The 26,490-nt window shown below is 38.1% G+C and overlaps 2 protein-coding genes across 2 annotated transcripts; one reads left to right on the forward strand and one right to left on the reverse strand.

The window, feature by feature from the left end:
- Window positions 1-27: 27 nt before the first annotated feature.
- Window positions 28-11,954, reverse strand: LOC136256893 (dual specificity testis-specific protein kinase 1-like). Its single transcript, XM_066049953.1, has 8 exons — window positions 11,832-11,954; window positions 10,694-11,146; window positions 10,043-10,161; window positions 8,769-8,817; window positions 8,197-8,346; window positions 7,842-8,096; window positions 7,636-7,728; window positions 28-376 (listed from the first exon to the last, which is right to left on the reverse strand). Exons 2-8 carry the CDS (start codon window positions 11,120-11,122, stop codon window positions 167-169), a joined length of 1,305 nt encoding a protein of 434 aa, XP_065906025.1. The 5' UTR covers window positions 11,123-11,146; window positions 11,832-11,954; the 3' UTR covers window positions 28-166.
- Window positions 11,955-11,966: 12 nt separating this feature from the next.
- On the forward strand, window positions 11,967-26,478 carry LOC136256890 (transitional endoplasmic reticulum ATPase-like). The gene is made up of 27 exons (XM_066049950.1): window positions 11,967-12,097; window positions 12,323-12,425; window positions 12,694-12,765; window positions 13,191-13,372; window positions 15,857-15,918; window positions 16,986-17,194; window positions 17,904-17,957; window positions 18,018-18,076; window positions 18,163-18,206; window positions 18,260-18,313; window positions 18,604-18,683; window positions 18,731-18,866; window positions 20,633-20,745; window positions 20,802-20,873; window positions 22,154-22,246; window positions 23,956-24,078; window positions 24,163-24,217; window positions 24,273-24,364; window positions 24,422-24,487; window positions 24,653-24,737; window positions 24,855-24,948; window positions 25,004-25,082; window positions 25,685-25,739; window positions 25,796-25,866; window positions 25,921-26,007; window positions 26,116-26,270; window positions 26,326-26,478. The coding sequence occupies exons 1-27, from the start codon at window positions 12,069-12,071 to the stop codon at window positions 26,402-26,404; spliced, it is 2,403 nt and encodes an 800-aa protein (XP_065906022.1). The 5' UTR covers window positions 11,967-12,068; the 3' UTR covers window positions 26,405-26,478.
- Window positions 26,479-26,490: the final 12 nt, after the last annotated feature.

The raw sequence follows: 26,490 nt of genomic DNA on the forward strand, positions 1-26,490 counted from the left end.
TTGTATACTTCATTCATTGCAATTAAATAAATTCAATCAACACACAATATTAATAAAAAGACACGTATTTAAGATGATACACATGTCATTACTGATACAAACGCATTACACAGTATTGGAACTGTGTACTATATTATAGTGTGTCAGTCATGTAATGCATATATTATTATACTGCCGTTTCGTGTGACATAAGCCGTCGTAATCTGGGCAGGGGTAACACCAACATTCCGGTGCTCTTCTTGCGGGTTAGTTTATTGTGTAGTGGTACTGCGTCACTTGGTACTAGCTCCATCATACCCGTGTCAGAGAAGCTGCCCAATATTAGTGACAAGTTTTGAACAATTTCTGGAAATAGGAATCTGTCTGTTGTATCCACCTGTGTTGGTATAATATATGACAGTAGTTTTACTAGTGTATAAAGTGTATGCTTAGAAGGAAAAATTAGGGATGAAAAAAAAGATGAAACAAGGGAATAGCTAAAAAGTGGTGAAACAAGGAAGGTTGTCTAGACCTGCAGATATACTAGTGGACATTAAATCCCTAAACTTCAGTCTTCCTGTCATAATTACCTTCCTTGTTTGTTTCACCACTTTTTTTTTGTTTCTTTGATCCCTAATCCAACTTAAAATTGCTAAGTTTCCTTCTAGTTATTTATTTACTTTTTTTAATAACGTAATTATGACAAATTGTGCATTAAAAGAAAGAATGGCACCAGGCAGAACTGGGGAACTGTACCACAGGCATTTTGCATTTTACCAGCATTTTGCATTAGAATACGTGCCCCAACAATCAATTATGTGACGGAAAAGTAGGTGGCCATTACGCTTTGTTTTCAGCTATGCTCTGCCCATTACACAGCATTACAAACGAAGAACAGTAAGAGAAGCGTCTGCAGTAAATCCAGGCAATAAGCATAATAGCCTACACAGCCACAGGGAAGCCACATCGCACTATTGTGAATCAACACCTTGCATTACCAGCAAAATGAACTGGAGGACAAAGGCAAGTCCATGATGTGTGTATTGTACATACTGCTATTGGCAAAAAGGTACAACTCGGGATGAAGTGACATCAAACAGTGAAGAAATCAAGCCTGTAGCCTTAGCCATTGTCGAGTTATGCTCGGCTGGAGGCATCAGTTAGTCAGTCAGTCAGTCAGTCAGTCAGTCAGTCATTCCTGTTAAATAGAAATTTTTTTAGAATTCCATAGAAACTTTTTGGAAGGGTTTTAGGTTGGTCTGAACACATTTTTGGGCTTGGCTGTGCCTAACCAATACTGACAAGTAGTATAGCGGCACAACCAAAAAATCGTGCACTTTTTCATAAAGCCATGAAACTTTCCACATAAATAGTAGTCCTCAATACATGTATTTTTAGATATAGTGCCATGACTGATTTGACCTTTAGTGACCTTTACGGCCATTTTTGCACAGAAAATTGATAATTTTTGTCTTTAACTCCCTGAGGCAGTAATTAACTTGTTAAAACATGGTACCAAACAAAATATCATGCTGATAGAAACAACTTGGTTTTTATTTGAAGTCAATAGGTGATTTCATTACAAAGTTAAGATCATTTTTATTAGCTACAAAATTTGATATATTTACCTGCCCTTGAGGTGTGAATTACCTGTGGGCACATAAATTTATCAAATTTTGCAGCTAATAAAAATGATCATAACTTTGTAATGAAATCACCTATTGACTTCTAATAAAAACCAAGTTGTTTCTATCCGCATGATCTTTTGTTTAGTACCATGTTTTAACAAGTTAATTACTGCCTCAGGGAATTAAAGACAAACATGATCAATTTTCTGTACAAAAATGGCCGTAAAGGTCACCAAAGGTCAAATCAGCGATGGCACTATATCTAAAAATACATGTACTGAGGAGTACTATTTATGTGGAAAGTTTCATGGCTTTATGAAAAAGTGCACAATATTGCCAATTTTGGGGGCTACGCCGCTATACTAAAGTTGTCATGAAGGGAAGAAACTGAGGCTGGTTTTAGGGTGATATTTTTGGCTGGAAAAGTCCCGTTCTTCATGATCCCTAATATACAGTACTACTGTACTGTATGATATGTTACTCTAGTAGAAATCGTGATATGGTGATTTGGATAATACAATTGCCACTGAACTAAAAACAACCAGTTTCTTGATCTGTACTCTTACTTTTTAGTGTAGTTATAGTTTGTGAGATTTGCTACATGTAACACTGGTACATGTGCACAAATACAGCAAATTTGTAGCTCTTATAGTTCCTTCTACAACTATTATGAATACATTGCATCATCATATTTTCTTTTTGCTACACAGTAGCTGTACATAAGAAAAGTAGTATTAGACTATGATATAGCTCATTTAGAGGGTTACTAAATCACTTAGTCACCTGACATGCTCATTTAGTCACCTACACATGTTCATTTAGTAACCCGCCCTCAGGCAATTTTGTACGTGAAAAATAATTATAACACGAAAGGTACACTGGAGTACTTGATAATACTGTAATACAATTCTTCTCCGTGTTCTGTGAATAATTCTGGAGAAATAGTAGACTAAGCGGCATATCTACTATAGCTCTAGCCGTTACTCTGGTTACCGGTCGAATAATTATTTTTGTGGGCGCTGTAAGGACTTCAGGAAGAAACCGTTCTGCTGTTCTGCATTGCTCTTTCACGCCACCCTAATGCTCTGGCTATAAAGGTATGTACTTTAAACCATAGTCTAAATAAGTTAGATACCGCGACCAACGGGAACTAAGTGATTAGTAACCCTTCTGGCCCTTAGTAGCGCCCTCACTGCGCTCGGGACGCTACAGCCTCGGGCCATCAGGGTTACTAAATCGCTTAGTTCTCTTGGTCTTGGTGTCTAACTATTATGTAGAAAAAAATAGGAATCAATCACAGTTGTATTAAAGAGCAGTTGATGAGAAACAGACCACAGAAGGTAATGCAGATTGCAAGATTGACATGCAACTTCTTAGTGGATGCGGCAAACAAGCTGCCACCAGCCTTTCATGTGGTCCCTCTCAGCTTTTTTTTTGCCCTAAGGAATGAAAGTTTCCCTACACACCCTGGCTAAAATTAGTTCAAAAATCAGGAAAACAATGACTCTGAGGACCACCAACACGGTAACAAGAGTCAGCTGATCAATGTGGTCATTTTTAATAATCTAGCAGATTGGCTGGGATGGAGAATCAATCCTAATTGATTACCCTATACCAGACTAACCAGAGTACAAAGTCTTCAAGTTATAAACTCTGAAGGGGTCTTTTACCTGCAACAATTGCTCTTGCAATTTATACAAGCATTATCGCTCAGACTCAAATTGTGGGTTTCTACCACAGCTGATCCATCACCTCACATGTCTGTGGTAATACCTGCAAAACCCTACAGCCAATCCAATGAAGCAGTATACTATATCACCCTTGGGGTATAGATAGAATGTACAGTACCACAAAATCAACCCCTTATTGATTTCATTACAGAGAAGTATGATCCACCCCAGCTAGCTTCGCTGAATCTAGTAGATACACCCTTACCCCTGAAAGGAAATGTCCCACTGCTGGAAGCAGATACCTGGATCCTTCAGGTATTGCATGTCTATTCAAAATTTCCACTGGATGATGGTGCCTAATTGCTACTGCTGTAATGAACACTAGACAGAACATTGTATACTGCACATGATAGTATATTTTGTGAAATAATTACGGTTGACAAAAAAGCATCAGTTGATAAAAAAACAACATCAGCTGACATTGACATAGTCTTGTCACCAGCACCCTACTCAATGCAGTGGGTGGGGTCTGGGCACGAGACTAACATTGACATTGAAGTTTGCTAGGAAACGCATGATCCAGATGGTCTCAAAACAATACAGTACTTTACATTTAATGCATAGCATCACATAATCAAAATTTAAGGTGCAATGGAGGCAGTGTTGAGAAGAGCATGCTTTTGGGAATCTATTGTTCCACAGAATTACTGAGTGAGCAACAGCCACGAAATCTTTTGTTGGTGTAGAGTGGCTAACAGTGATGGAGGAAGCTAGTCTTACATAGACCAGACTGACTCGTTTCCTTTACGTGTGGGTGGGGAAAAGTGGCGTGGTACACTTGTGTTAAGAATTCTGTGCAGTGTTCCACTGCTTAACTTGATTGGTAAAGCCATTCTCTTCTTACACTTTAGGTGCTGTGACTGATATGCTTTAAAGCATGTTACTCAGCAGTCAATGGTTTCACCAATCAGCACCCATTGTTTAGTAGTGGAACTATGCACAGAATTCTTGACATACCACCTTTTCCCATAAGAGGAAAAAAGTCAGTCTGATGTACACAGTACTAGAATGAAGCATCACCCAGTGCCAGGCAAGTGGATGATGGCTATGACCCTGTTCTTGGTCCTCGGAAATACATGCATGAACTATGGTATGGACATTACATACAAGTCAGGAGCACATCGAATCTTTCTTTCACTATTTAAATTCAGTTTACTATATACTTCGTAAATGCTAGGCCATTACTACACATAAGTACATGTATTACCATAAATTCACTTTATTTCCGTGCAAAAAAATTAAAATGTTCGTGTAAAAATATTTTTGTATGATTGACGTGAATGACTGCTCTATTAGAGTAGTTTGATCTTCCGTAAAAAAAATTTCCGTGTTAAATTTTTGTTTTTGCATACAAAAATTATTTTACAACAAAAAAAAAGAAGCAAATTACGGTTATTATTAGTGGGTATTTACTAACTGATGATACATTTGTAATACTATTGTATGAGGGATGAAATACTATAGTATGAAAAAAACTTTAAGGTTTTCATTAGATAATTGTGTTTCACAATAGCAGGGTGGTTAATGGTTACAGTGCTTTGACTGCAAACACTAAAGTATCACTGATAGGATGTTACACAGAAAGCAAAACTTCTCCATGAATGGACTTTTGATCACTGTGTGGTCTTAGGCCATAGGAGTTAAATTATACCTCACCTAATGTCACCATGCATGCTGGTATTGTGTAAACATGCATTCCCAAAAGTTCTATGTGGGTTTAAAAGTTAAAGCATTGCCTATACAGACAATAAATGCTTGTGAAGCTGTGTGAGCTTGTTTTTTTGCAAGTTTAAAATGCCACACACATAACTGACCACCATGATTTATCCTTTACTAAACACCCTTACAATTGTATGGATACTTCAGCACTTTGATCCAGCTACACAAAACATTCTATCACATGTGTGGTATCATTATCATTGATCAACCGTTGACAGTTATTGTAAGAAATCCTATGTAATGTGTACATGTGGAATTCCATTAAAATAAATATTATCAAGGGCATGACTACTAGTAAGATATGAATGCAACTGATCAATTCATTGATGGATATCCACAGTTGTATGGTGGATATTGATATACACAGCTAGCTCATATACAGGGGAAGTTACTGGGCACAAAAACAACATGGGCAGCAATGGTATAATGTACTAGGTAAGCAGGAAAAACTTGTCATTCAACTACAGAGTAGTAAATTTAGTTATGAGATCAAATGCACAGTCAATGAATAGTATTTCCATGTTGAGTAGTGATCTGATATGACTTAGAGCAAAGTTTGCTGACATACAGCACAACTAAATCATTATATAGTATCATTCAAACCAATGGCATACTCACGAAATGAGATGCTAACATAATCCAACATGCAATATTTCATTAGCATGCTAGAATATGTATCCTGTACTATCCCATTCGCACTACCTTCTAACCTGGGTACAGCATGGGAATGGCTGAAAATAAATTGCAGTTGAACTGGACCCAGTGAGACAAGATGAGGAGGGCTAGACACAGATAGGATACAATGTGAACACATTCCAGGAATAATAATTTGCTTCTATTGGCCACACTGCAAATACCCTGTATTTCCTACACTCTTACAACATGGCTACAACATAATATAAATACATGTCATGCTCTGTAACACCCCCTCCAGGGCTACTTTCAGCTTGGATTATTGTACTGTATTTCCTCCCAGGCTTTTATTTCCTTCCCAGCATGTTAGACCTGGCCTATAAATGAACAGGGCCTTTATTTGAGTGCCTCTTTTGTCAATGTCAGAGAGTATAACAAAACTGCTAAGAATCTACCAATGTCTTTTGGGATAGTTTAGTGTAATATGAGATTACATAAACAATCCTGACTTCACGTACCCATGAGCTCTATCATGCAAACATTATAGGGTGACAGTCTCATCAGAAATGTGTACTAATAAAGCATATTCTTAAGAACTAAACTGTTCCTCGCACTCGCTTATTGCTGCACGTTGGTCTCTTTCACATACAAACTGTTCAATGTACTTTCAAATATTGTGCTTTCAAGAATTCAGTCAGCACGCAACATGTGCCACCAGATAATCTATGTGTGATCAAGCACATGGGTTGACGACAATGACGTATATATATATATGTATCACTCTGCGTGGGCAGTTCAAAGGCACCGCCAGTGCCATAATTTGTATATTGCACTGCTGCAGACCGCAGCGAGTGCATTATAACTTATAATGCACTGGTTGTGGTTATTTAGACCACAACGAGTGCATTATAAGTTATAATGCACCGACCGCAGTGCAATATACAGATATTGCACTGGATGCGGTTTTGTGCAGCATAGCACAAGTGCCGGTGGCGAAGACCACTACGACACCTCACCTAATAGGTGGAAAGACACTTCACAGATCACTCGAATTCTTTTATAGCCTGACATGTAAAGGTCGATTGTGGGCCATAACGTCACCAATACGTATAATGTTTACAAGCAGCCAATGGCGATCGAAAAATCCAACACGGGTGGCCACAACTCTAGTCTACATATATATATAAACGTACTTATACACCTTACTAGTCTGGTGCCATCTTAGCCCAGATTAAACTGTAGCCCATTTCGACAATGACTCAATAAAACAAATATATTCTAAATAATATTAACCTTTACGTTCGATTGTGGTAACCAGTTTTGTCATGCCACCTGATTCGAGTTTAGCCAGTGTGAATAGTAAGAATTAGACTAGCATCGTTTAGTAGTTAGGTTTTGTTTACTTAAAACGTCTATTTAGCTACTTTTTTTTGCTCGAGAGAATCACTATGGCGATTAGTCTGGCGCTTAGTCTATATGGCGATTGAGTGATCACGCTGGCATGCTGAGCACTACATGATGAGAGTGGAACAGCGAATGCAGGTTAGTGATATAACCCATAGTGTACTAGCTTTCAATATCTCAGGTGGCTGCAGTACTGCAGGGGGAACGTCATCGCAACGTCCGGCTTGGTTACCCACAATCGATGTTAGAAACCTGGCCTTTATAAGTGTTACAGCTGTCTTGTGAGACTCTCCCCACCTATTAGGTGAGTGGTACATAACAGTTATACAACGTGCACTCGTGCTCTGCCTGTATAAACGTACTTGCCTTCGGGCCTAACGGCCCTCAGGCTCGTGCGTTTATATCAGGCAGAGCACTCGTGGCCATTGTATAACTATATAATAATATACGCATATTTGGTATACAACTGGCACAAACATTGACTCCCCCCCACACCGCACGCGCGTGCGCACACACACACACACATATACAGCTGTACACACCTTACAACACTGGTATGCTAATTGTATGAAGTCCTCAGGGCAGTCAGCCCCAAATATGACATTTCTAAATTTACCATTGTCAAGTCCAAAGTCCTACACAAGAATACACATCTGGTGAGTAATACACTAAGTACATATCATCACAAATTGCAACAAATCATCTGATCAAAGAGTAACATACAAAACAGATGTTTTAAGCAACTTGCCTGGGTTCTTGGTATATCATCAGGATCAGCTGACTTTCTTGACATTATTTCACACAATACAATACCAAATGAGAACACATCAGCCTTCTCATCGTAAGGTCGGCCGGAGAGTAACTCAGGAGCCCCCCAATATGCTGTCCCAACTATGGACTGAGATTTCTTATATTTCTGATTTGGGTTACGTGTCTTTGTGGCTAGCCCAAAATCAGCCACCACAGCAGTGTAATGAGATTCCTTATGTCGTAGTAGACAGTTCTATAAAAAGAAAAACACTAATAAATTATAATCTATAAGCACCGCACACAGTTTATCACAATAACACAGTATGATAGAATAAGAAGTATATGTATTTTACCTTAGAGTTAAGGTCTCTGTGTAACATTCCATTGCTATGTAAGTACTGCATACCACGAGATATATCAAATGCTAGGTTGACCCTTAAACACCATGATAAATCCAACTTGTAGTTGTGTAGTAAACTCTCCAATGAGCCTCCATTGGCATACTAAACAGGAGACATATATAACAAAACACCAAGCTTGTACATCGACAACTCAAACGCATGTACTTTGCAGTGTTTATATAGACAACAAAGACAACCTTGTCCATCAAGTGTAATAAAAGTTTTAAAAGTTTTAATAAATCCCTGTAGGGTGATTACTTAGGTATTGATAGTATTGCTCAATACATAACAGGTACTAAGTTGTCATGGATATATACTTGTAACTAATTTCTTTTTATCAGCTGTTAGTAAAGACACAAGTGGACAAGTGGTGACAGATAATTTCTTTATGGCAGAAGCCATGACAACTGATGATTCTCGTCTGCCCCATCAACTGGCTATATAGCCACTACAAACTCAGTAGTTAACAACCACCAAACAAATGACATATATCATACAATATTGGATACAAAGTGTATACATACCTCCATTAGTGGGTGAAGTTGGCCTTCATGTACACAAGCTCCTAAGTACCTGTATGCATTATAAAACACATCTCAGTTTACAAGCAGCTATGAGACAGTCCAGTTTAGTTAGCACAGAATGTGAAACATACATTGTGCACTACTACAAGCTATACACATAGTTGTGAATGGAGTATAAGGATTGCAAGAGATCCAATAATGACAATGACAAAGATGTTATATTGTATTTCACAATTTCCAGTTTATTTATTGACAAATTAAACACTAATGTCTGCTACATGTGGATCAAGTTCATAACACTAGCAAAAGAATAAAACAAAAGGCATTAAACACAAATTCTTCTTGGCTATTTACTCCAAAACATCTACTATATTCTCAAGGTCTTCATCTGATAGCGTCTCTGGTGATTCAATGGCAATCTTCATAAGGTGGAAAAATTGGCTTCACCTAAATGACTTCTTATAGTCAAGTCTTAATCATTTTCATTTGTGAAAATGATCGCTCTACCGAAGCAGTTCCTACTGGGATAGTCAAACATACGTTTGCAAGGGTACTCAAGAACAAGCTGGGAGCTGGCTACTAGCTGACTTGTGCAGCTGGTAGTCCCAAAAACAAGCTGAATATGTTGCAAGCAGGCTGCTGACAAATCCAACTTGTGCAATTGAAGTGAAAACTTGAGTTTCTCCAACTATTTTTCAAAAGTAAGAAAGTATTGCTGTTGCACTGTATGATGTACATATTAGTAAACACAGCCTGAGAAAACAGGTGATTTAGCCTAATTTAAGTTCTGCCCCCCTCAATTTCTGAAAAACTCGGATTGCCCCCCTCCCGAATTTATTTTCTAGAAAAATCCCTGAAAAGATCACCCAAACAATGGTGGATCCTGTTACAAACAGCAGCTTTGTCACCGCTTGTAATCTAGCTGCCATACCATCCATGAGGTGTAATATCTATCAACTTGAACATTATAGCATGTACGTAAGTATGACTATACACAAAATGGATTACAAAACTCTGCGGTGCCATAAAGTGTGTGAATTTCTTGCCAAGTAATGACATATCAGGTGTGTGTACACTATAAAACCAGGAAGTAAGTTACTGTCAATTATTTTTACAATTGAGGTTTTGACACTTCAGCAATAAGGCATAACATCAGTTCATTGCAAAATACCAAAATGAAAAATGTGAGACACGTGTATATAAACAAACAATACAAACCCATGCCAAAAATTTCCACACCCATAAAAAGGTTGTAACATTCACAGTCCACTTACTGTACAATATTGGGGTGGGATAATCTTCTCAGTAGCTCTACTTCTCTCATAGTCTTAGTCCCGGTAGCTTTGATGTTCTTCTTTAACACCATGATTTGTCCACTACCAACATGTTTCACCTGAATAACAACATAACAGAGACTTGTTTACAATACTCTCTATATATTTAAATACAATGTAGGTAGTACTAATATGATTTTACACATTATTGTATTAGCATGAAGAGTTACACTTGAGTATAATACAATAAACAAAGTTACAATACAACGTGCCAAAGCAATATCAGATGTTTGTCAAGTTCCCAAAAAGTACAATTTAGGAGATAGCAGACATTCATCCAAGCTCATAAACGTCGCAAGGAGCTAACAAACTCCCAAGCGTGCTCTAAAAATGTATCCAATGTGATGTGTGAACAAGCACCAGAAACACTAAAGTACTCAACACAATTTATGGAGGTGTGCACCAAACCAAATATACATGTCATCCTTCATTGAGTGCTTAATGGGATATATTGAAATGGAATGCTTGTTGTAAATCCCTGGAATTAATGAGGCCAGTCGTTTATTAAACAGTATACAAATATTGCATAAATGTTAGTAGGTACACGCATGTAGTGGTATCATAGATAGTATATTCTTTGTATCCAACTACCTTAAACACTTCAGCATAAAATCCTTCTCCAATCTTTTGAATGACCTCAAAATCTTCCATTCTGTTTAAAGAAGAAACAGCATTCCTTAGTGCAGTAATCATTGGAGATGAGGGACCATTAAAACTACTATCTTCCACATGTAAACTAGTTTCTGAGTCTTCAACAGTTGGAGTTAAACACATCAGCTTAGTGAGGACTTTATTGTGTTTCGCTAGTTTATTACTGCTATAACTTGTCTTCTTTTTAGACTGTAAGTCATTGAGCACACCATCAACATCAGAAGAAGAGCTATGGACACCTCCTTTAGGACCACTGTCTGTAAAATCACCATTCCCTGGTACACCATTTTGAGTTGTCTTTTCAGCATCACTTGGACCAACTCTTACAGCAGGCCATTCCCACTTAGTATGGTGTCCAATAGTCTCCATAGTAACTACTATACTAATGTTGACCTACAGATGACACCATGAAATTGGACCCTTACAAACACATCCAATTGATATCTGACAGGATATACAAATGCAGTTATACTGGATACAGTAACACAAGTAAAGCATTTGCTTTTATCTTTAAACGTAGCAACGACAAGCAACTTCACAAAGTTTTAATCTGGTTAACATTCTTTGCCATACACACCAACCAATCAGCACTTTACCAATAGCAGAAAGCCAATGGACTTTATTGAGTGCTAACAACAAATGAAAACGACTCGATATCAGCAGCCACTATAATATGTTGGCTTCTGTATGTACCATTTCGTCAACAGCTTACTGACTTCAAATGAATGGTTTATAAATGGAATATCTCGTTCCTAAGCTGTGGAAGAAATCGTAGATTATAGTAGAGAATATATAATCTATGAAGAAATGGATAGCTTGCAAAATTTGCTTCCGAGCTAAAAGTATTCCTGAAGTAGCTCGAGCGTTTGAGCTTCCAAAACACACTACAATGGACACTTCACTGGTATGATTACTGCAGCGAATACACCACTAACTCAGCACGACGCACTTTATACCTTACACACCCTCACCCGAGCTGGAGAGTACAGGAGTACCAACCTTTCTGCTTTATAGCACAACAACACAACAATTCATTATTTCGTTTGGACAACCACGTACAACAAAAATAATAACTTACTCTTTAGCAGCAGCACGTATCCCATACATTGCAGAATCCTGAAAACAGCTCCTTTTAAGTAGCGTACGCAGACTTCTTTTTAGTGACCCCCGATATAGCACAGCTGCTTCGTCACAGTTCTATTTTTAGTAACATAACGTCATCACCAGCGCACGTGATTTTACACTCAGCTGCCCAAAAACTGTTGGTTGCCCCGTCACTATTCACTATTATTGCTGTTCCAGTTAGAAGTGTACCATGGCGGATATCAAGCCAGCTGATCCCCAGTAAGTTATAAACGCTATTGGTTGTGTTGGTAAGGCTCACGTTGTGACACGTGACCTTGGTGAATAAGGCAAGTTAGGGTGTTTTCTAGCAACGTTTTAGGTTATATTTACTGTCACAATTTAGTACAGGCCAGTTCATGTACGCTCTTGCAGACTAGGTGGTGGTTAACTATAAATTCTAAATATTGCACACCAACTATGTTGATTGGTAATTTTATGTTTTAGGGATGACTTGTCAACTGCTATTCTGAAGTCAAAGTCTAAGCCTAACAGATTGATAGTAGAGGATGCTAGCACTGATGACAACTCTGTTGTGTCACTGTCACAGGTAACACAATTATATAGTTTGATAGTGTGATATTGTAAAGTACACTAACATTAATGGCAACAAGCTGGAAATGTTCCTTTTATGCTGCTTGACTTCTAGGTTAGGTTACAAAAGATTGCCATCAGCTATAACACTAACATATTTAAGAGTTTATATTAATGCACTAAAGGTTAGTTCCTTTCCAACATGTTAGAAACATGCGTATATTTCCAAGATTATTAAGAGAACCTTTGACAATGTAAAATATATTCCATTTGTGTGTGTACAGGAGAAGATGGATGAGCTTCAGTTGTTCAGAGGAGACACTGTGTTGTTGAAAGGAAAGAAGAGAAAGGAGACGGTGAGACTTGTTTGATATGTGTAGATAATGGTGCATGATGTGAGAAAGGTTTCAAGGAAATGTACAAGGAAGTGGAACCACAAAATATTGCAAGCTAACTCATATTAGTTATCTGAGCACTGCACCATACAAGTTGGCATGTATTGCCCAAATTGTTGCATGATGAAAGCTGGTAACAACCCATTTAAACTTCATGAAGTCATTTGATTATTAGAAATATGCGTTGCAAGCAAGCTGACAGTATTTTGGAGTTGATTTTTATGTTACGGCTGTATGTGGTTCTTTTCATTTGTGAATGGATCCCGACACAATCGTGCAAGTATTTACTGTGTAGTGCAGTATGTATATATATATATATAGTGCATTATCGTGTCTGTGCGTATGGCAGCATGCTATGGGTTTATATTTCTGTGTTCCTCCCTCAGGTCTGCATAGTGCTATCTGATGATAATTGTTCTAATGAGAAGGTGTGCATGAACCGTGTCGTGCGTCAGAACTTGCGTGTTCGTCTCGGAGATGTGGTCAGTGTTAATGCCTTCCCTGATGTGAAGTATGGCAAGAGGATACATGTGTTACCCATTGATGACACAGTGGAAGGATTGACAGGGTCAGTATCTATATACCTATTTAAAATAATGTTAATTTAGTAGTCTTGATTGTGCATTTCGCATTATAGTATGTAAAGAACTGAGATGATAGTAGCTTTTTAATTAACCCTTTGGCCCCTATGTTAATAAAGAAAGGTGTTCCGTTAAATGCGAAAGCCAATATATTGGCTTTTGTTACACACATGCGTTCAAATGCACGTATCTCGCAAACGAAATATCCTATGAATATACAGTTTGGACCATGCTACTCTGTGGTTAATGGGTAATACCCTAAGCTTTATCCGAACATTGTAGCATGATCGAGCGTGAAGTAAGGCCAATATGCGTTTGAAAGAATTTTTGGCCATTTTAAAGACGATAATAGCTACGATACTACCTGTCATAAAGGAGAGACGGAATAAAGAAGGTTAGTAAAAGTTATATGATGTTGTAGATCTATCCTTTGTGAGTAGTTTAACACTAACCATGAAGGAATAGGTTGTTCCTACTTGGGGTAACAGGAGCCCAAATTTATATGTCAAAACGCGTATTTTTCGTAAATAACTTTCGTTTTTAAGAACCAAAGGGTTAAGTGGATAGCTTGTTTATTTGACATCTATAAAAATTGTAGGTGCTACTGTAAAAGCAGAAAATTTGATGGGAAAATATTAGGGGAATTGAACATTTCTATTTGACAAATTTGACGGTTCCTCTTACTCACAGGGACTCGCACTAATCATGCATTTGAGAATTTCAGATGGCATCATGTGAGCCCATGATAGCTCAAGTTTTAGCCTCCAAGTGCAGTATATCAGAATATGTGACCAACTGGTCTTATTGCCTATTTAAAAGTATTGAGAAATGCCAGTTTTAAGTATTTAGTGTGTTGTAGCTTGCCAATGATTGAAGCTATGTGTACCAAATTTTCACATGTTTTACATCAATTCCTTACCTTCTATAGCATCCACTGTGCAAGTAGCCAACAGCTAAGTTTCCCACCATTTTAGATAGTTTCTTAAACTGAGGTTGACTGTATCAGGCAAGCTCCAAAAGGGGAGGGAGGCGGGAGCCTGGAAGGAGGACAAGTGGCTGTTTAATAATTTGAAAAGGAAGGTGGAAGGATAAATTGATCCAAGTTATGGGCCATTCAGGTATCAAAACTGGCTTAATGAAAGGAAATTCACAGCACAGGTGTTTATTCAATACCACGGAGCTGTACAGCCACATATAGCCATCCCCAGGCTGACCAGAGCTCCATTAAGGCCCCACACCGCACATATGGATCGCCACCATGCAGGTGTCTGTGGTCCCTGTATGGAAACTCTGAAAGGTGCAGAGAAATGTTTTGAGTGCAGCTGCTGTGGACCATTCTCAGTTACTAGTAGATCTTCCAATGTTGGTTAGATCTTTGTCAGAATAAGCTGTGTAGGTTTACAGGTCTTGCATCGTATCTCTCCATGTTTTTGATCTTTTTAACAAGCCAGATATTTGACAGATTTAAATTTGACGATTTCAGTGAAAATTTGCCTTCAAATTTAATTCCCTGTCTAAATTTCTGCTTATACAGTAAGAAATCTGACACTGTACCTGAGACCAGGAACTAACTTAATTGCCACTTTTCCAAACATCATTACTGATCAAGAGGGTGGTCTATTTATTCAGGGAGCTCTATAAACAAAGATACATGCTACTCAATGTATTGTGCAGGGATGTGTCCACAGTGGTTGGTAGTCAGAACTGACCAACACTCAAATACAATACCACTTACCAACCACTACCTGACTCTTGTAGCCACCACTATATATGTACGCCTTGAGCTGAGCCCTCAAAAGCTCATTACGCTGCATTACAAATGAAGAACACTTTGAGAAACGCCTCTGCAATTGTGCGTAAAATATGGACAATTTCCATTACAAATGTAGGGAAGATATCATGTGCTAGCTAGCTACCACAAATAGACTATATGCACTGCTGAAAACATTCTAAAAACACATGGTATTTCGTTACATTTTAATGCATCACGACGGTGAAGGACTTGGATCTAAAGTACATAGAAAAATGCAAATCTCAAGAAAATAGACCGATTACCAGCACTTCTTCCAGATCGATAGATTCCTCTACTTGTATAGTCTGTAGTGTTAGTGGTGTGTTATAGCTCAAGCTGCATTTGCTACCCGAGCTTTTGTATGGGGTTTGCGGCAGTCGTTCACCGTCAAAAATTCTTGGGCACGCAGCTAATCAATGCAAATTGATCATTTTTCGTTGAATGAGTAGACCACGTATATAGTCTATTGACACCTTGCGCTGTCAGCAAATATAAATGGGACGCAAAGGAGGACACAGGTAAAGTCCATGATACATGAAGTGTATGTACTGTGGTATGCCAAAAGGCAAGGTGCCATGAAGGTGTTGTGAGGCTGGTTTCTGGCCAAACTTTCATGATCCCGTAATACACAGTTTCTATTGATTATATTTATTGCTTTGTTATTGTGTATATTTTGTAGAAATTTATTTGACGTGTTCCTCAAGCCATACTTTCTGGAGGCATACAGGCCAGTTCATAAAGGTATTGTAATATTGTGTTCAGTCCATTGTTCTGTTGTGTTTATGTACTGCAGTATGAACAGTAGTGGATGTGTAATTTATTTGCTGTTGTACACGTAATGGTTATAACAAGGGTTCTACAGGATTTAGACAACACGAAAGCCCTGGATGTAAAGGAGTTAAAGGCATTAAATATCTGTAGAACTAGAACCCATTGGTTCTTGATGTCTAACTAACTGAACTTTACTATTTGCTACACTGCAAATTCAATAATCGCTACTGTTTCTACCTCCAAACTACAAGAACTATAGTTCTTTGATTAGGGAATATCTCCACACCTGATAGAGTTGAGAGATGGTGGCGATTGATTGATTGATTGATTATCATGATATCGGGTAACAACCGTGATGATGATAGTATTCATTATTGTACGTATCCTGCGACAAGAAGCAAATATTGGTAGTATTGAAGTTGAGGAAACTGCGAAAGACCAGTAGACTGTGGTCAACAGAGATAACTAAATAACACAATAACAAATTTTCCAATTGAGTTTTAGAAAAGCAGAAACATGGTGTGTAATTGGATTATTGCTGAAATGATGATTCCGTTATTTGACTATTCGGTTGGCATGACACTATTTGATTCAACACAATTATTTGAATAATTGTTAGCACTTTGTACACTGTATTCAATGAAAAGCCAGCCTTGAAACTTAAGATTGTGAATGAAGTGATGTATCTATGCTGTAAAAATTCTATTTTAGAAAAGATAGAAATAGCTCTTAGGCTTTACCTTGCTCCCTTACAAAAGGTGTCAGTACTTATCCAGTAAGCTTAAAGAATAATCGAGTATTTGGTCATTTTGTTCAGAACTATTCGAATAGTAAAAACTGCTATTCATTTCAGCACTAAATTGGATTCATAAAAACAAGATTGAGTGTCTTTGATAACTACTAGACCATAATACTATCATTATTGTGATATAAAAGTTACTATCAAATAGTGATTATAATAGTTAAATTATTGCTCAGCTCTTAAGACATGATGTTTGTATTGTTAGAAGATAGGTTATATGCTTCCTCTCCAATAGGGGACATATTCCTAGTACGAGGAGGCATGAGAGCAGTAGAGTTCAAGGTAGTGGAGACAGACCCATCCCCTCACTGTATTGTGGCTCCTGACACTGTCATCCATTGTGATGGTGAACCAATTAAGAGACAGGATGAAGAGGATACTTTAAATGAAGTTGGTTATGATGATGTTGGAGGTTGTAGGAAACAACTAGCACAAATCAAAGAGGTGAAATTTGTATGTGTACATGTATACACAGAAGAAGGTAGAAATCTTCTCAGTATGTTTTAAGTGTTGTAGGACTTATTCTAAGTGAAATAGATGAAGTTAAGACCAGTGAACTACTTGCTAGCACTTCTGCTTTATTTCTGTAATGACAACATGATGTCAGATAAAAATACAGCTAATTGAGTTTTTGGTTTTGCCTTCATTTGATTAATGTTTATAGTAAACAGCCATAGGTTAGACCACAGGTTACTAACTAGTTATATAGTAATTAACCCACAGGTTTTTATTGTAGATAGTAACTTCGTTTAGCCTCCAGGCATCAAAGGAAGTATATTAATATTGAATTGCTGAATTGTTACCTTGTCTCCATGCTTACCCCGGCATGCTCTCACCAACAGCACTGCAGGTATAACGTGGAGAGACAGAAAAGTGATCATTCTTGGTTTTAGTCAGACTATTGTTCAGTGTCTGATTATATTTAAATGACCTACATGTTGTGTTGTAATTGTGTAATATTTTATTGCAGTAGGCGATGGCTATATTGAAATGTATAATATACATACTGCTTGGATATAGTTTAAAGCTGATTTGTATTCATGAGTATGATGCATGTACAATGGTGTTCTGTGTGTCTGTCAGTATCTATGTCCCATGCATGACATCTAAAAGTGCACTGGTGTTATGAAGTTTGTGTGTGTTTCTGTTGTAGATGGTTGAGTTACCATTACGGCATCCACAACTGTTCAAAGCTATTGGAGTCAAGGTATGTACAGTTTCACTTGGGGAAATAATCATACATCAATGACAATCTTTTTTTTTATAGCCTCCTAGAGGAATTTTATTGTATGGTCCACCAGGAGGTGGAAAAACACTCATAGCTAGGTGAGTTACTTGTTTAACTGTCTGTCTAAATGTTGTAACTGCTTATACACTTGGTGTGTTACCTGCTATGATCGTTTGACATACAGAGCTGTTGCTAATGAAACTGGTTCCTTCTTTTTCTTGATAAATGGTAAGGTTTTGTGGGACATTGCTGTCTGTGTTTCAAAAGCTGCTGTCTTTAAGGTCCTGAAATTATGAGCAAAATGGCTGGAGAGTCTGAAAGCAATCTCCGTAAAGGTTGGTTGTGTTTGTGTGTGCATGCGTGCGCAGTGTGTGTGCGCGCGCAGCGTGTGCATGCGCAAATGTGAGCGTGTTCACGTGCGCGCATGTATGTGTGTGTGTTCTCCATGCTTACCCCGGCATGCTCTCACCAACAGCACTGCAGGTATAACGTGGAGAGACAGAAAGGTGGCCATTTCTTGCTTTATAGTCAGACTTTTGTTTAATGCCTGGTTATGTTTAGAATGGCCTACATTCTGTGTTGTACACATGGAGTATCAGTCTTTACTTGTGCTGTTTCATTGTAGCCTTTGAGGAAGCAGAGAAGAATGCTCCTGCTATTATCTTCATTGATGAAATAGATGCTATTGCTCCCAAGAGAGATAAGGTATTTGTGACCTTCTGTTACTCTGTGTTTATTACCAATTGTAACAGACACATGGTGAAGTGGAGAGAAGAATTGTATCACAACTACTCACTCTTATGGATGGGTTAAAACAAAGAGCTCATGTTGTTGTCATGGCTGCAACTAACAGGCCGAACAGTATTGATGCTGCTCTGAGAAGATTTGGTATGTTATCCACTACATTTACAGTACCACTGTATAAACATCAGTTTTGATTAAGTGTATACGCTGGGATTTATATGGGATTGATAAAAAAAAGCCTGGGCTGTAATGTTGGGGCTACTGGTAGCTTTTACTTGCTGTTTGGGTTTATTTTTTAAACATAATTACACAATGGCCTAATGTATTTGGACTGTACTCGTGGCCAACTCTCGGATTGAGCGGAAACAGCTTTTACACAATAATCCAGGAATTATCCATCTCTTGCAACACTGGAGACACCACTATCGAGCTACAATTGCTGGTACTGCTCTTCCTTACAAGTCACGAAACTAGCGTGTTCATTAATTAATTAGAATACAGTTACGATGCACATGTACTAGCATTGGTAAAGCGTGATAGAGGCTATTGTTGTAGTTTAGATGTCTTCCTTTGTTGTTTCAGTACTTGGTACTAGTGTTAGGGCTGTAGTGATAAGCCAGTTTATTTGAATAGCCCCATCACCTCCCCCGGCGGTGCCACCTATAGCTACCCTGCTAAGAATAGTTACTGGCTCATCTCTACAACACTAGTGCTAAAGCAACAAAGGAAAACATGTACGCTACAACAATAGCCTCTATTATGCTTTATCACTGCTAAAATTATGTGTATCACAAGTGTATTCTAATTAATTAGTGCACACACTAGTTTCATGGCTTGTAAGGAAGAGCAGTACCAGCAGTTGTAGCTCAATAGTGGTGTCTCCAGTGTTGCAAGAGATGGATAATGCCTGGATTATTGTTTAAAAAGCTGTTTCCAGCTCAGTCCGCAAATCCAGTCCGTGAAATATATTATGCCATTACACAATTACTATAACTTCACTAGTATTGCATCAAAGGAAGGAATGGTATCAGATATTTTGTAGTAATTTTGTGTCTGAGTGTTCAACTGCACCTACCAGTTGTTGAAAAGTGAAGTTGCTATTTCGTGTCATTTTTAGCTATATTCCAGTCATATAAACCGTTACAAACGAAGAACAGTACGAGAAGCACCTCTGCAATAAATCCAGTTACTAAGGAAATTACCTGCAATTCCCATTGTAACACAATAGTCAGCCATTTTTGTGCTCCCACAAATGAATGATGGAAAAAGAAATGGAACACAAAGGTGGACGACCATGATGGATGCATTGTCGTTACTGCAGTAGACCAAATGACATGCATATGTGTTGGCTAGAGGTGTACCAATTATTGGATTGGCTAAAATATTGGCCATTGATAGGGAATTTTTACCCAGATCAGTATCAGAACAGCACTGATAATCGGTACACCTCCAAGGTTATTGGCTTCTTTTCGTGATATCAGATATCGATAAGTGCCAAAAATCCATATCTGTACACCTTTAGTAGGCAAAGCAATATTAAAGAGTAAAGAAGTCAACTCTGTAGCATTTGAGTTATAGGAATCAGTGAGTTTATTAATTAGTTAAAATTCTATAGAAACTTCGTTGACAGCATTTTGGGTTGCTCTGAATATATCGTTGGGCTTGATTATGCCTAACCAATGCTGCCAAGTTGTGAAGGAAAGGTGAGGCTGGTTTTGGGTTTTGCAGGACAACCATGCCGTGCTACCTTTTTATAAGATATTGTTTGACTTTGGCAATAAACATCCAGTCAGTGTTGTTGTAAAGCTGGGACTGAAAAAGCAGCAAAGAAGCATGACACCCCCTGGCTTTGATGTGAATAAGTAAATATGTTTTCCCCAGTAATTAATGTGAGGTGTATGTTTTTATAGGTCGTTTTGATCGGGAGATTGATATTGGTATCCCTGATGCTACTGGACGACTAGAAATCTTACGTATTCACACAAAGAACATGAAGTTGGCAAGTGATGTTGACTTGGAACAGGTGACACTAATCACAAAAGATGACTAGTGTATTTTACGTGTGTGTTCTAATTACAGGTGGCTGCTGAGACTCATGGTCATGTTGGTGCTGATCTTGCTTCACTTTGTTCAGAAGCAGCTCTCCAACAAGTAATAACTTATGTATCATACAGTATGGTAGTGCTGTACTGTACTGTACTGTAATGAGAGGTGTGGGATTTTCTGGGCAAAAGTATCTAGGGCTGAGCAATAGTATCGATAGTGCGATATATCGCGATAGTAAATCACTATCGTTATCGCGATAGTAGGGATATCACTATCGTGATAGTTATGATAAGCTCAGATCTGCATTAAAATGGTATTAACAACTCTTCTATACTGTTTTACAGTTGGTATTACCAGCTTTCTTACAAAGGAGTGGCCTGTAAAATAAAAGCTTTACCAAAAGTCCATATTCCATCGGCCGCCCACGCAGTTAATTAACAAATGTCCTGTGCATGCAAAATAACTTTCTATATGACTACAAATCATAGCTATACAACTAAGACTTTGTTAAGAGCAAAGTGTTTCATAAACTATCGGGATAGTATTCACTATCGCGATATTTAATGAGTAACTATTGTGATAGTAAAATTTTTACTATCGTTCAGCACTAAAAGTATCACCCAAAAACCAGGTTCACAATACCTTTCTGGTGCCTTGGCAGTATTGGTTTGGCTAACCAAGCCCAAAAGCACCTTCACTGTGAGCCTGAACGCTTCCAATAGGTTGCTACAAAATTTAAAAAAATAATATTCAATGTAAATTTTGACTCACTGACTGACTTACTGATACCTTTGGATAAGCGTAACTTTATAGCACCTAAGGCTACGGGCTTGATTTTTTCACTGTTTGGCGGGGCTTCAGCCTGACAGGTGCCTATTGGCATACCACAGAACATATAATGTATGCATCATGGACTTACCTTTGTCCTCCCATTACTTTTAGCTGACAGCCCAAGGTATCAATATGCAATAGTGCATGATGATTTTCCTACATTTGTAAATGGGAATTGTTCGTATTTTCTGTGGTAAAAACATTTAAGTCTGGCACTATTCTTCTTTTGGTGCAGTTTGTGTAGGTTCACCAGTCATAATTATGCTGAAACAAATAAGTATTAAGAATTTTAAGTTCAATTAGGGATCATAGAAAAACAGTAGGGAAACAAGGGAGGTTGCCTACACCTGCAGATATAAGTCCCCAATTCAATCATGGGATTTAAATGTCCACTAATACATCTTCATGTGTAGGTGACCTCCCTTGTTTTCCTACTTTTTTTTCTGTGATCCCTAATCGAACTTAATTCCTAAATTTTGTTATACTTGTTGATAGCATACAGTACAGTAGATGTATTGTGTACAGTAATGATAGAAGTGTTATGTTACACACAGATACGTGAGAAGATGGATCTCATTGATCTTGAGGATGACACTATTGATGCTGAAGTGATGGACTCCTTGGCAGTATCAATGGACAACTTTAGGGTACGAAAGTGTTGGTTAAAGCAAACCTGGTATTACCTAAAAAAGCACTTTATAGCAACGGGACTGTATAGAGCAGTCTCTGGTTTTTAGTATGTGCTTATAGCTTTGAGGCATATGTGCTTACAGCTGGGTGCATGTTAGTTGTGGTTTCATGAATTTGCTACAATATACTGTGTGAGCAGAAATTTTGGCATGGAAATAAAATTGACAAATTGGCAGACGCTTACAAAATTGCCAAATTAAAATCTTGCCATTAGTGTTTCTAATAATTATTTTATCCGATTGAACAGGTGCAAGAAGCAAGGTGGTGTATCTAGATGTACTGAAGGTCAGCCTGCATTTTATCAAACAATTCTACGATTGTCTGTATAAATATCACAGATTAAGGAGGCTGCTGGTTCTATACTATCTCGCTGGAAGTATAGTGAAGCAAAGATACCGCTAGAGGAAGATACACCTCGAGAAACACGCAGTGGGGATCATAACTAGCTACTTGGCATGGAGAATGTTCCCGATCACTTCGTTTCCTTTTGCTACACTGTCATGGATTCTCTGTCCTCCGTCTCACATGAAAGTCTTTCCAGTATGCGTGCCAACGAAGTAAACATCTTTGTAAATGAGAAGCCAGCTATACAATAGGGCATCACTATTCAGTGGACTGGACTGACATATTTTTGGGTTTTGCACATTCTATGGTTGGATTTACAGGGTCTTGCTAGTAGCTAAAGCACCCTTAGGACACCTGCAGCCCACTTCTAAATGATGAAGACGAACAGTGGAATATGTGAAAACTGTCTCTTAATTTTGTTACTATTATGCCATTATACAGCACTTATTCCTTAACCTAGTGTGTTGTAATGCTGTAGGCAGTGCAGGGAATGTGACAGCAATAGTTAACCAGCGATCAACTTGCCAGTAGACAATATCCTTCAAGATATCCTTGGCAAACTTGAGGAGCAAGCTAGTCTTGCATGGCCAGACCTCTAGTTCAGTGCAAGAGCTTACCAATTAGAGATTTTTCAGCACAGGCGCTTGTAATCTTTAATTAACAAACCCCTGCACTGAAACAGAAGTCTAGCAGCGAGGCTAGCTTGTTCCTCAAACTTGCTCTAAGGATATCTCGAAGGATATTGTCTACTAGCAGGTTGATTGCTGGTTAACTATTGCTGTCACATTCCCTGCACTGCCTGCAGCATTACTACATGCCAGGGTAAGGAATAAGTGCAGTATAGTGGCATAATAAACGGTAGTAAATTACAGTTTTTGCATATTCCACTGCTCGTCTTCAGCATTTAGAAGTGGGCTGCAGGTGCCCTAAGGGTGCCTACCAGCAAGATTCCATAAATCTAACCATAGAATGTGCAAAAACCAAAAAAAATGTCATGTCAGTCCAGTGTTCCAGTCCAGTAGTCCAGTCCACTGAATAGTAACCCCTTATATAATAATTACAATTTGCTACCATGCGGTACTCTACGTTGCATTTCATCAAATTAAATTAACCCTCGTCAAATACAAGCAAACGCCAAATATTCTGCTCACCAAAATTTCTGCTTATACGGTAGTACTCAAACTAGCAGTGTGATGAAATAATAGCATAGTCTATTATTAAGATTAAAGACCATGTAATGAATCTTTCTTGTTGTGCTTGAATCTGTCATTTGCATTACAGGTGTATTATTTCCAATGGTGGTTGTCTTTTTGTGTTGTAGTTTGCAATGGGTCAGAGTAATCCATCAGCTCTGAGAGAGACTGTGGTTGAAGTACCTACAGTGACATGGGATGATATTGGTGGACTAGAGGAGGTGAAGAGGGAGCTACAAGAGCTAGTACAGGTATAGTGTAACTTTGGAAAACATGAGCTGACCAGTAATGTGATGATGTATCATATGTCAACTATTGGTATTTGTCTATTGTAGTATCCAGTTGAACACCCAGAGAAATTTCTTCAATTTGGAATGACTCCATCGAAGGGTATGCATTGAATATTTTAGAGGCTAATAGTGTTTATGTTTGTTTAATCACACAGGTGTTCTATTCTATGGTCCTCCTGGATGTGGCAAGACTCTACTTGCTAAAGCAATAGCCAATGAGTGTCAGTCAAACTTCATCTCAATAAAGGTTATAGCTACTGCTTGTATGTGTAGTAGTTGAAGGAGTGGACATTTTGTTGTATAGGGTCCTGAACTGTTGACCATGTGGTTTGGAGAATCAGAGGCTAATGTCAGAGATGTTTTTGATAAGGTATAGTTTATAGTGCATTTGTGAGTCATGTTGAGATCCCATGCTAATGTTTGTGAGGATTGTCCACTTGCTTGTATATGCACGCACGCACGCATGCATGTACAATACACACACACAAATGCACGTATAGGCACTGATAACTGTTTGACTCATGCACAACTTTAGGCAAGACAAGCTGCTCCCTGTGTTCTGTTCTTTGATGAATTGGACTCTATTGCTAAATCTCGAGGTGGAAATGCTGGAGATGGAGGTTAGTTGTGCAGGTGTAATCTTTTGTGCCTGAAAGTTGTCTATTATTATGAGAAACTACCAAACATTTTACTTTTATGCATATTAAAGTGTTGAAGCTATTGCTTTATTCTCTTAGGTGGTGCTGCTGATCGTGTCATCAATCAAGTACTAACTGAAATGGATGGAATGACTAACAAGAAAAACGTTTTCATCATCGGTGCTACTAATAGGCAAGTATATACTGCAGTTGGTAACAACATAATACATTATTATCTCATTGTATAGACCTGATATTATTGATCCAGCCATTTTGCGACCAGGCAGGCTTGATCAGCTAATGTATATACCATTACCTGATGAAGCAGTAAGTGTGTTATATACTGTGTGAAGTTGTTGGTAATAATATATGTAACTTTTGTGTCGTTCACTTGTGTAACAAGCAAAGTCAAACAGTTTAAGTTACTTGGAAATAGTCACGGCTTATATCCACCGTGCTACTTCAACAAGACATTGACCAGTTACTTGTGGAGTGTATTTTACATTTGGAATTTTCTACTGACTGACTTTCTAATGCCTTCAGACAAACCACAAGCGTAAAACTCAATAATGGCTACGGCTACAGGCTTTGTTCTTCTTTCACTGCTTCAGTCCATCAGGTGCTTTTGACATACCATAGTAAGTACAATACATGCATCATGAGATAAAAAATGAGCAAACAAGTATGTACAAGGAAACTTAGGAATTTTACATTCTATTAGGAATATAAGTAATGAAACAAGAAAGATCGTGTAGATATTGTTGTAGTGGACATTTAATCCCTAATTCAGTCATGGCTACAGTCTGAAACAGGTAATTATCTAAAACAGTTTGTTTACTCCTGTGCAGTATTAGGGTGTTTGTATTTAATGGACAAGTATTTTGTGTTGTTCAGTATGCACGCATAATTGTGTCCTTTCTTTTTATTAGTCCAGGAATTCTATTCTGAAGGCTACTCTTAGGAAGTCACCAGTGTCACCGGCAAGTAGTAGTGTTCATCTGTTAAATATTTGTATTACTCTCTGTGTGTTGTTTAGGAAGTTGACCTACCATACATTGGCAGAGTGACAAAGGGATTTAGTGGGGCTGACTTGACTGAGATATGTCAGAGGGTATAATATATACTGCTAGTTGTTACATGTGTTGTTATGGTGTATGTTTATCAGGCTTGTAAGTTGGCTATCAGGGAGTCAATTGAAGCTGAAATACGTAAAGAAAGAGAGAGACAAGCTAACCCTGATGCCGTCATGGATGTAAGTATCTCCACATATGTTCTTTGGGAGGGTATTGAATGTCATATCTGTGTGTGTTGTGTGTACAATGTAGTTTAAACTGTATTTGTTGAACTTGACCACTTGTAGGACATGGAAGATGAAGCAGTCCCTGAAATCAGAAAAGATCACTTTGAAGAAGCTATGAAGTTTGCTCGTCGATCTGTTAGTGATAATGACATCAGAAAATATGAGATGTTCTCCCAAACTTTACAACACACTCGTGGATTTGGCCAAAACTTCAGGTATGTAGGTGGCCCCACACTGTGAGGTATAACATGTCATCTGTTGTTTATTTAGTTTCCCTGGTCAAGCCCCAGCCGGTGGTGGTCCTGCTCAACAACCAGAGGATGATGATGGAGATGACTTGTATAGCTAGCTAACTACACATGTATCATGTATATGATTTTTGTTATTTATAGGAGGTGCAAAATTGCTACTTATAAAAAGTTACCATACATAGCT

Source organism: Dysidea avara, chromosome 5 (assembly GCF_963678975.1).
Source record: "Dysidea avara chromosome 5, odDysAvar1.4, whole genome shotgun sequence".
Taxonomy (NCBI): Eukaryota; Metazoa; Porifera; class Demospongiae; order Dictyoceratida; family Dysideidae; genus Dysidea; species Dysidea avara.

Coding starts and splice junctions, on each gene's coding strand:
- LOC136256890 (XM_066049950.1), top strand. CDS start 12,069: ATGGCGGATATCAAGCCAGCTGATCCCCA. Junction 13,373..15,856: donor ACAGTGGAAGGATTGACAGG/GTCAGTATCTAT, acceptor TATATTTTGTAG/AAATTTATTTGACGTGTTCC. Junction 24,738..24,854: donor TGGAAATGCTGGAGATGGAG/GTTAGTTGTGCA, acceptor TTATTCTCTTAG/GTGGTGCTGCTGATCGTGTC.
- LOC136256893 (XM_066049953.1), bottom strand. CDS start 11,122: ATGGAGACTATTGGACACCATACTAAGTGGGAATGGCCTGCTGTAAGA. Junction 8,818..10,042: donor TCCCACCCCAATATTGTACA/GTAAGTGGACTG, acceptor TAATGCATACAG/GTACTTAGGAGCTTGTGTAC. Junction 7,729..7,841: donor ATGATATACCAAGAACCCAG/GCAAGTTGCTTA, acceptor ATTCTTGTGTAG/GACTTTGGACTTGACAATGG.